This window comes from Macrobrachium nipponense, chromosome 13 (genome assembly GCF_015104395.2).
Source record: "Macrobrachium nipponense isolate FS-2020 chromosome 13, ASM1510439v2, whole genome shotgun sequence".
NCBI classification, from domain to species: domain Eukaryota; kingdom Metazoa; phylum Arthropoda; class Malacostraca; order Decapoda; family Palaemonidae; genus Macrobrachium; species Macrobrachium nipponense.
This window is the reverse complement of record NC_087206.1, coordinates 100,658,131-100,668,695: the sequence shown is the minus strand read 5'-3', so window position 1 is coordinate 100,668,695 and position 10,565 is coordinate 100,658,131. Positions and strand designations below refer to the sequence as shown.

The following is a 10,565-nucleotide window of genomic DNA, read 5'->3' as shown; positions in this document are numbered from 1 at the left end:
AGTGGTTGCAGCTAGGGACCGAAGGCACGCTGCTAAGAAACTTAAGTAATGCCTACAGTGTACCGCATGAGGTCCATTGATGGCGCTACCCCCCTACGGAGATCTATTGTTATTATTATTTCAGAAGATGAAACCTATTCACAAGGCGCAAGTACACCAAAAGGGCCATCGACTTGAAATCCAAGCTTTCAAAAAAATGTTAATTTCATCCTCCTACCGCAGACCGCACACTGCAGCAGTAACTGATCATGATACAGAGCCAGTGATTTATCAAATGCCTGGGGGAGACGTGATCCCGCGACATATGAGTAGCATGCCACGACACTAACCACTATACCAGCAAACCAGCTGCAATGCATTAAAAGTACTCCCCAAGCAAACTTTGAAAACAGCTGCCATCCGCAGAGACCAATCTTCAAACACTGAGGTCCTTAATTGCTCTTCACAAATAAATATCCTCAACAGCAGATATCATAATTCTATCTTTATCGAGATATAATAACCATCTCCATCTGCCTCCATTTTCAAACTTATTTCTCAAATTCTCTTTGTGCTTACATTCGTCTCTTAATATGTTCATTAGTTATCTATCATTTTAATAAAATGCTTTCCTCTTTCCTCGATCCTAATGTTCCCTTTTTGTCACTTATGGGAAGTCTGTCACGTGAAAGCTTCGTTTGTAATCTAATGTCCCGTCAAGGTTGGTGAATTAATGTGTTCAATAATATAATATCAATAATAATAAGGTTCCTGTACCAACTAAAACACTGAAAAAAAAACTGAAACAGCAGGCAATATATGAGGATATAAATTTTACAAATCTGCCTTATCACTCTATCGTAACCACTCGTACCCTTACTGGCTTCCTTTTCGCCAAAATTCTCGGTCCTCCTCCCAGGACATAAAACCAGATCACTGCCAAGGCCAAACACAGCAGCGACTACCATTTATCGCAAACTCTGAACTATTTTTTCCCCCCATGGGATAATGGGTGAGGGGTGGTACTTATTTTTATAGTTCTAGTTCGGGAGTGGGTGGGGGGCGGGATTCGGGTATCAGGGAGAGAGCAGAGGAGGGACGGGTGGGGCATGATGCCCCTACCCTGAGAAGTTACGAGGAAACGATGGTCAGCAAGGGGTGCATCAGTAAGGAATCATCTTCCTACCAGAACGCACTCGGGAGCTTCCCAGGGTCAGAGTGATATCAAGATGAAGCTGCTGGTAAGTTTACGTGTGATGCTCATTAAAAAGGTGTATTCACAGGTGATTATGGGTAATAAGGCTAGTGGACTGACGATACTGACTAAGAGGTTAAGTTTACGGGTGGTATTGACTTAGATGGTAAGTTTTTCAGGTGACTCTGATTCGAAAACTAAGTTTACAAGTGATACTGACTTGGAAGGAAGGAAATTTTTTCAGGTGACTTTGATTCAAAAACTAGGATTACAAGTGATACTGACTTAGAAGGTAGGTTTTTCAGGTGACTTTGACTCGAAAACTAAGTTTACAAGTGATACTGACTTGGAAGGAAATTTTTTCAGGTGACTTTGATTCAAAAACTAGGATTACAAGTGATACTGACTTAGAAGGTAAGTTTTTCAGGTGACTTTGACTCGAAAACTAAGTTTACAAGTGATACTGACTTAGAAGGTAAGTTTTTCAGGTGACTTTGATTCAAAAACTAAGTTTACAAGTGATACTGACTTGGAAGGAAATTTTTTCAGGTGACTTTGATTCAAAAACTAAGATTACAAGTGATCAAAAACTAAGTTTACAAGTGATACTGACTTAGAAGTTAAGTTTACAGGTGACACCGGTTAAATGAGAAAGTTTACATTTGACACTGACTAGTAAAGTAAGAAAGTAAGTTAACAGGATATATTGACTAAGAAAGGAAGGTTACAGGTGACACTGACCAAAGGATAAGTTTATAGGTAATATTGACTAGGAAAGGAAGTTTACAAGTGGTAATGACTAAGATGGTAAATTTACAGATGATACTGACTAGGAAAGTGCGCTCCTCAAGGAACAGACATGAAATGCAAGTTGAATAGGGAGGTAAGTCTAATGTGCTGCCAATTGGTATAATCCATAACAACAAGCTCTCGGTTTTACACAAATATACTTATTAAAATGAAGAGGTATATCTACCTATAAACACACAATATATATATATATATATATATATATATATATATATATATAGATATATAATATATATATATATATATATATAGTCTGTGTGTGTATAGGATTATGGAATATAGAATTTAGATCAGAAGTCAACCGTTCGGACCTATGAGGTCACTCAGGCGCTGGAAGGGAAATTCTGAACAGGTAGGTTTGAAAGGTCTAAAACAGAGGTGTCAAACTCAAATCCTTTCGAGGGCCAATTATGCACTTGGTTTTGGCCTCTAGGGCCATCAAAGATTTGGTAATTACTTCTTCCTTATTCCTTATGACTCATTTATTAAGACTTGCAATAAAAGAGCCTTATTGCCAGCAATTATAATATGAAATATATTAATAAATCATTGTCATATGAATGAAAGGTAAAACTTTAGTTTAGTAATTTTACTTATATTTTTCTCAGTTCTAACCGTTACAGAAGCTAGAGTTGAAAAATCTCTTGGTACCTCGCGGGCCACTTAAGACAATCCCGCGGGCCATGAGTTTGGCACCCCTGGTCTATAATGAAGAAAACCTCGTACCTGCGCGATGCAACAACGGTTAGGAAAGAGTAGATAGCAAGATGGAAGTAAGAGAATTTAAATGGAGGTACAGTAAAAGGAATGAAAGGGGGTGGAATGGACGCTGCAAAGAATCTTTAGTGACTAACCTCTGTGAAATTAGCCACTTGCCTTTCCTGTGCATTATCTTCCACAAATCTCCGCACTTCTATAGCCTCCCTTCTCACAGGTCTTATCGAGGCAGGTCCCGATGAGTGGGTCCTGGTGCCCACAGGAACCCAGTTGTCACTATTTCGTAGTCTTCTCCCAGAGGTTTCTCCCTCATTCTCTCCCTCACTCCCTCAATCTTCTCCCTCACTCTCTCTCTCCCACAATCGTCTCTCTCTCTCTCTCTCTCTCGTTTCGCTTCTCTTCTCCTCTTCTAAAAAAAATTTATTCCCTCTCTCTCTCGCTCGTAAACAATGTCATGATCTACATCAACGAGGTCTTAATTTGGTTATGGTGTCTCCCAACCTGTAAGATTATATGGGGATCCGGAAAACTAGCCGGATCCGGTACAAATATATATTTTGCGTGCTTTTATGTTACTACTAGTGCCTTTGCTCTCTAGAATCTCTATAAAAATGTTATCATTAAGTAGAACACTTGATGAAAATCTCGTTGTTATTAAGCTATGACACAAGCTATACGTCAAACCACCGACTCCTACTGAAACAATCTGATTACCTTGAAATGTAGAGAAGCGATGGTGCCAATTCAAATCATGACTAAGTAACACCTACGAAGTCGCCAGGAATTACTGCCTCATATTTCAATTCCCTTCCCGCAGGTGATATTGCTCCTCGTGGGCGTGGTGGCTCTTGGAGTGAACTCAGACCCAGAGCCACAGAATTTCCGTGGTTCCAACCCCGACCGTAACAGATTCGGAAGCGGCAGCAGCAGCTTCGGTAGCAGTTTCGGCAACAGCAGGGGCTCTTTCGGCAACAGCCGGGGCTCTTTTGGCAACAGCCGGGGATCTTTTGGCAACAACAGGGGCTCTTTTGGAAGAGGTAGTTCATCCGGCTTTGGATCTGGAAGCGGGTTTGGAGGCTCATCCAACTTCGGAAGAGGTTTCTCAGGCGATAGAGGAAATTACTTTGGCAACAGCTTCTTGTCTGAAGGACGGACCAGAGGAAATATGTGGAGCAGACCTTACCAGGGACGAACTCGAGGATACTACGATATGTTCGGCTCGGGATCGAACTACGGGACTTCCGGATACGGCGACATACCCACGTGGATGTTGATGCGATGGGCAGATGATTCTCTGGAGATCTTTGATGACAGAAGGAAGCGAAACGTGGAGGTTGTTGCGAGCGACAATACAGCTGCGGAGGTAGTCTAAAAAGTGGAGGCTGCTGAAATACATTACAAAGCGCCTACAGGTATTAAGACAGGTGTTATAACTTTAGATGACAACATGTACACCACTTCACAGGGTCAACACAGTCTCTTTGATTCCATTCGTAGTTCCAGGTCACTCGAAAATACTTGAAAAAAAAAAAAAAAGTCTTCATGAATTCTAATGGAAAAGTGACTTATAATGATATTGCAATGAACATTATATGTTATATCAAAATGCATGGGGCTCACTTTATGTAACAATTTCTCAAAAGACATTTCTTATCACTAAACACTTTTCCATAAACATGCACACACACACACCTAAGCCAATTTATCTAAAAGGGAATATGAAGTGCTAAGTTGCTTGATGCTAGTACCTACTACACACCCATGCCTCGGATATTATGGTATTATTTTCCTGTTCAGACAGACATCTAGGCTACAGAAAAATGTCTCCGATCATTTTTCTGTAGCCAACACATATCTTTCAGTCTGTAAACGCATCTTAAATTTAAGAGTATTTGAAGTGTTTCATTTATCCATTTTTCGTCTCTGCACAAATGACTTCTATTGGACATGATTGAATGGTATATGCCTAACTCTGTCAGATTCTCTAGAACCAAAAAAAAAAAAAAAAAATGAATGAGTATCGTAATTTCAAGTTTTAAGCATTCATTACCGCAGGTGAAAAATAAGTGTAGGTCGTAGATCCTGACCGGTTTCGACTTTATTTCCGAGCCATTAACGAAGGACTGATACATAGTACTAGAAGTCACAAATATATATACTACAGAGACAGTATTGAAGAACATACACAACCGTTTGAGACTACAGATCCGCCCACAGGCAGGTGTCAAGGTAGGGAGGGGATTGGCCCTCAAAACTCATTTGACTAAAAATCACAATATACTCTTAAGGGGCAATACCGATAAACGTAGAGACTATAGGAGACTACATATCCATATCTGACAGGTGTCAGGGAGGCAGAGTTGGAAATCTCATTAGCGCTGCTACCGCCTTACTGTTTACAAATATGACAATCTTATTTTCATACATTTCTACTGCCTTCCTTAAAATAAACTACATAGTTTACAGATGAACAGTGAATCCAGGTTTGTGAGTTTTGATGTAGTATCACCATTCACAAAGGTGCCAACTGATGATCTGCTGGAGTTTCTATCGTAATTATTAGAGAACACACAGCTGGATATCCCATTTTCTAAAAGCACTTTAACTGAACTGATTACATTGTGCGTGAAAGAATGTAAACTTGGATTTAATGGTAAATATCATTCACAAAAGTTTAGTATGGCTATGGGGAAACCTTCTATCCCAAGTGATAAGTAACTTATACATGGAATTTTTTGGAAAGGAGATATTAAACAACCTAATTCTACGCAATATGGTATGGTTCAGGTATGACAATTTTTGTATGGCCAGGGAACGAAGATGTGAATAACTTTTTTTGCCAAGTGATATCAATTAGTACCATCAATTAAATTCATTATGGTAATGGAAAATGATGAGTGCTTACCCTTTTTGGATGTTCTCATACGAAGAAATAGTAATAGGTTAAAATACGGTGTTTAAAGAAAACATACTAATATTTCTTCCTATGTGCATTTCAATTCTAGTCAAAACAGTAAGGTTAAGAAATCAGTGTTTGCATCTGTTTTTTAAGAGCCTTACGTATTTGAAGCCCTGAATATATATTGATGAGGAAATAGATAAGGTTAGAAATACAGACAATAAATTGAAATATCCTGACAGTTTATTTTACAATGAATTAGAAGCAGCAAAAAGACTATGTATCAAAACCAAACAGAACTTTACAACAAAAAATATTTGCTTTTACCGCCTTATAAAAATAATATTATGAAAGATATCCCCATCCTCTTACGAATTTTGGTGTTAATGTTGCATTTAAGAATTATAAAACCCTGAAACATGTACTCATCAAGACCTCTCCTAATAAGACTAAAGGATTGTGTATAAAATTCTATGTACATCTTGTAACAACTTTTATACTGGCCAAACGGATAAAGCACTGGGAAAGAGAATAGAACAGCTTAAAAATGAGTGAGATATACACAGGAGAACTGCAGTATTTTCGTAAATGTTAAGTGGGTACAATCATGCTATCAACTGGGAAGAGGCAGAAAGAATTATGTATTCTAATAATGCACTGGAAAGGAATATCAATGAATCTAGCTTTATAAAGGAAAGTTTCAGCCATAATATGAATATCAGTCAAAGGATGTATAAACTTGATCCTTTAATACCAAAAGAAATGTGTAAATTCTTTAAATTTTAAGGTGGCAGTAGACATGTATGGAAATAGGGTTATCATATTTGTAAACAGGGTAGGGGGCAGCAGTGGTTAATGAGATTTCATATCCTGCCTCCCTGACACCTGTCAGGTGTGGACCTGTAGTAGTCTCCTACGGTCTCTATGTTTATCAGTATTGTCCCTTGAGAGTATATTGTGATTTTTAGCCCAACGAGTTTTGAAGGCCACTCCTAAGATGAAACCCGCAGGCGTGCGGCTCTGTGGTCTCAAACGGTTGTGCATGTTCGTCAGTACTGTCTCTGGTAGTATATATGTATCAGTACTCCGTCAATGGCATGATTCATAAATTCATCACGTTTCATATTTTCGTGATTCAGTTACACACACACACACACACGCACACACATACATACACATATATATATTATATATTATATATTATATATATATAGATATATATATATATATATATATATATATACGTCAGTCAAAACTTAAATAAACGATTAATCTGATCACGGACCTAATGAAAAATTACATAAATCTATTCATTTTTATAATTTATACTTATTGGTGTTGAGTATGTGGGGGAGGGGGACATCTGATACTAGTCCCAACCTGAATAAAAAAGGGTGAGGATATTCCCTCTTCCCCCCACCCCCACCCCCACCCCCCAACCCCCATCGCAGATGACACCCATGGAGCTGATATACACCTCCACCTCCAAAATGTCTTGCGCTTGACAACAACAACAACAACAACAACGACAGTTGTTATTTTCAGTGGTCACTGAAAATGCCACAGAATAGCGAAAGAGCTGTCAGGGTAAAAGCAATAATTCGAAGAGAGAAGTTGCTGACAACTAAGCCACACAAGTCATAAAAGAAGTGGGAACCTAGTACTACTGTACCGAGTTAAAACCTTTAGGTACACCCAGCAACAAAACCGGTGTCGCCCCGCCTGGCCTGGTTTGGAGAGATCATGCCCTTCTTGCCCTGAAAGGTGGCTCATGTTCAAACAACGATGCATATAGTTAGAATAGTTCGAATGGGAGGAGGAGGGAAATTGCGGTAATCAAGCAAAGAAATGCAATAATGAATGAAATATACATGGACAAAGAGAGAAGAGAGAGAGAGAGAGAGAGAGAGAAGAGAGACGACGAGAGAGGAGGGTGGAGAGAGAGAGCGAGAGAGGGAAGAGAGAGAGGAGAGAGAAGGAGAGGAGGAGAGAGAGAGAGAGAGAGAGAGAGAGAGAGAGAGAGAGAGAGCTTTTAATCCTGCTTAGTTTTTAATCTGATGGATATATTTGAGACCATCTACTTTAGTAAATATGTTATCGTATATTTTTTGGAAAATAATTATCATGAAATCTTATCACATCATATTGTTTTAAATCGTTATCATATTTTCTATATAAAAAAGGGTGTTTCGAAATTAGAGAACCCCCCTCTACAGCATAAACTAAAATTCATATGGACAAAAACAAAAGTAATTCAGAACATGCATTTATTTAAGTTTCTCTGAGTATTTAATATTTTGGGTGGCCTCCATCTGCCTGTACCACAGCCTGCATTCTTGAGGGGTATGATTTCAGTTATGATGTCTTTTGACATCATGGATTTTTGTTCAGTTTCTTTTAACAATGGATCCATCTATTTTAATGTATTTAGCTATCCAGGAACGTGAAATAAAGGATGCGCCAGCATCCCTGGCCTCTCTGAAGGTTATGGCCCGGATTCGGTCAATCCATCCGATTTCTTCAGAGTCGTTAGCCATGGCTGTATCTAACTCCGTCACTCAGTCTGAAAATACAAGAAATGTAAAATGAAAAATAGCTTAGTAGAAACTTAAGATAATGTACTTGGAGATAGGCTATAGCAGAAAACTTCATGACTTTCTATTTGTTCTGTGGAGGGGGGACTAATTTCGAAACACCCGGTATTATTCAGACAGAAATATCCTTTTTCATTATCCTATAAGCAGCTGTTTTCTCTCTCTCTCTCTTCATCTATCGTTCTGCCCTCCGTCTTATATCTCCTGGATCCACTATTTAAATAATGGTAAACGTTTGATATTTTATTTGGTTGTAGCCAAGGATCACAAAACCGTAAATGGCTACTCTACCAACTCGTGCTTGGCTGCATCTATTTTTGCTCTAGATTGACTGGACTATTATTACCTGTATTAAAAATAATATACGAATCTGGTCGTAAAGATGTTCCATACCAGGTTTTGTTGCCGTGGGTTGTATGAGTCATCAAAGCATCAACTTTGCCAGGGTAATATTTTATTAATCTATGCTAAGAACACATTACTGTATATGCTAATCTAGTACCACAGGATTTGTATTTGTGGCATAACTTTGTTGAGTTACCAGTATTTGAGTGTGAAGGGCCACTTGGCTCCGCCCTTGGCAACCATCAAGGCTACTTATAGAAAGTATTTTACTTTGCTATATTTCTTATATTATATTATATTGTTTCTGAAACTCTTGGTGAAAAGGAATTATATGAAATGGAATGCAGTGAATGTGTGCATCGGTGCATTATAATGATGGTGGGGTATAAAGGAGGTATACCATAAACATATTATCTAGTGCCTCAAATTATTGGGTAACAGTCTTTAGACCTGAACAGATCGGTCACTTCTTAAATCTTATCACAATCACTACACTTTGTTATTATCTCATGAGGTGTACGCATTAAAAACTGTGTTATTCCTGTGTGACCAATATTACATCTCTTGTCATTAGGATTTGATGATCCTCATGGAGAAACTACCCGTTTTATTTGTTTCAATTGATTATTTTCCGATTCATCATTCCAGATTTCCTGCCATTTTTTAACCATAAAATCCGTAAGTATATTACATAATCCTTGTCAGGAAGTTTAATGCCGAGCTGTGGTAAACATATGGCCGATTTAGCAGCAGCATCTGCTTCTCATTACCGACAACTCCAACATGGGCCGGAATCCAGCATATTTCAATATTGACCAGGCGAGAATATGATTGGTTAAGGAGCTCTTTAATTTGTAATATCAGTTGATTTCTATGTGTGTAACCTTTGAGGGCTTTTATGGCACTTCTTGAATCAAAAAAAATTACAAATTTGAGATTCACCTTATCTTCAATTGTTTTAACCATGTCAACTGCCAACAAAATCGATGATAGTTCAGAAGTAAATACTAGTAGGGAAAAAAACACCATTTCGGCTCAACCTCAACACCCGACCCTCAATTTGGCTCAGTCGATAAACCCCATAAGCTTTGCCTTTATCTTCACCTCACGTCCGTTGAGCATTAACGACTCCACAGAAAAAACTCCAAATATTTCATTCTAGTTTAGAAAAGAACCCCAAAATGGCTCGTGAAAGAATCTTCGGATAGGAGAACTATGGTTTTGCTCGACCCCTTGAAAATCCCCAACACCATTTTGGCTCAAGATATTCTCTACAGATGAAAAAACCACCATCTCACGACCCCTAGAAAATACCCAACCCCATTTTGGCTCAACGACCCCTTGAAAATACCCAACCCCATTTTTTGGCTCAAGATATTCTCTATGGATGAAAAAACCACCATTTCACGACCCTTTCAAAATACCCAAATCCATTTTGGATCAAGATATACTATACAGGTGAAAAAACCACGATTTCACATAAATATGAATATGAGTGAAAAAATTCCAAGTCCCTTAACCTAACCCAACTCAACCTAACCTATCCTAACCCACCAAGTGAAAAAATTCTAAGTCCCTTAACTAAACCTAGCCTTGCCTAACCTAACCCATATGAAATACCCAACCCCATTTTGGCTTAAGATACCTTAGGGACGAAACACCGCCATTTCACATAAATATGAATATGAGGGGAAAAAATTCGAAGTGCCTTAACGTAACCTAACCTAACCCACATGAGTATATGAAAAATATGAATAAGAGGAACAAATTCTAAGTCCCTTAATCCACGTGAGTGAGTATATGAAAATATATGCATACGAGTAAAATAAATTATAACTCCCTTAACCTGACTTTCTTCATGATTCACTGCCAATTGTGCAACATTTCACATCACGTGATAGTATGAATGCGAAAAGATTTCTAAATTCCATTCAAATTCAGAGAAGCAGCTGATAAGCACCCACAACAGTCACTGTTTCTCTGTGACTCATTGCCTGGTGCACAACATGTCAAGAGGAGGTCATGG

At 38.5% G+C, this 10,565-nt stretch overlaps 1 protein-coding gene across 1 annotated transcript; it reads left to right on the top strand.

Moving 5' to 3' along the window:
- Positions 1–1,130: 1,130 nt before the first annotated feature.
- On the top strand, positions 1,131–4,594 carry LOC135225229 (keratin, type I cytoskeletal 9-like). The gene is made up of 2 exons (XM_064264555.1): positions 1,131–1,220; positions 3,519–4,594. Exons 1-2 carry the CDS (start codon positions 1,209–1,211, stop codon positions 4,071–4,073), a joined length of 567 nt encoding a protein of 188 aa, XP_064120625.1. The 5' UTR covers positions 1,131–1,208; the 3' UTR covers positions 4,074–4,594.
- Positions 4,595–10,565: the final 5,971 nt, after the last annotated feature.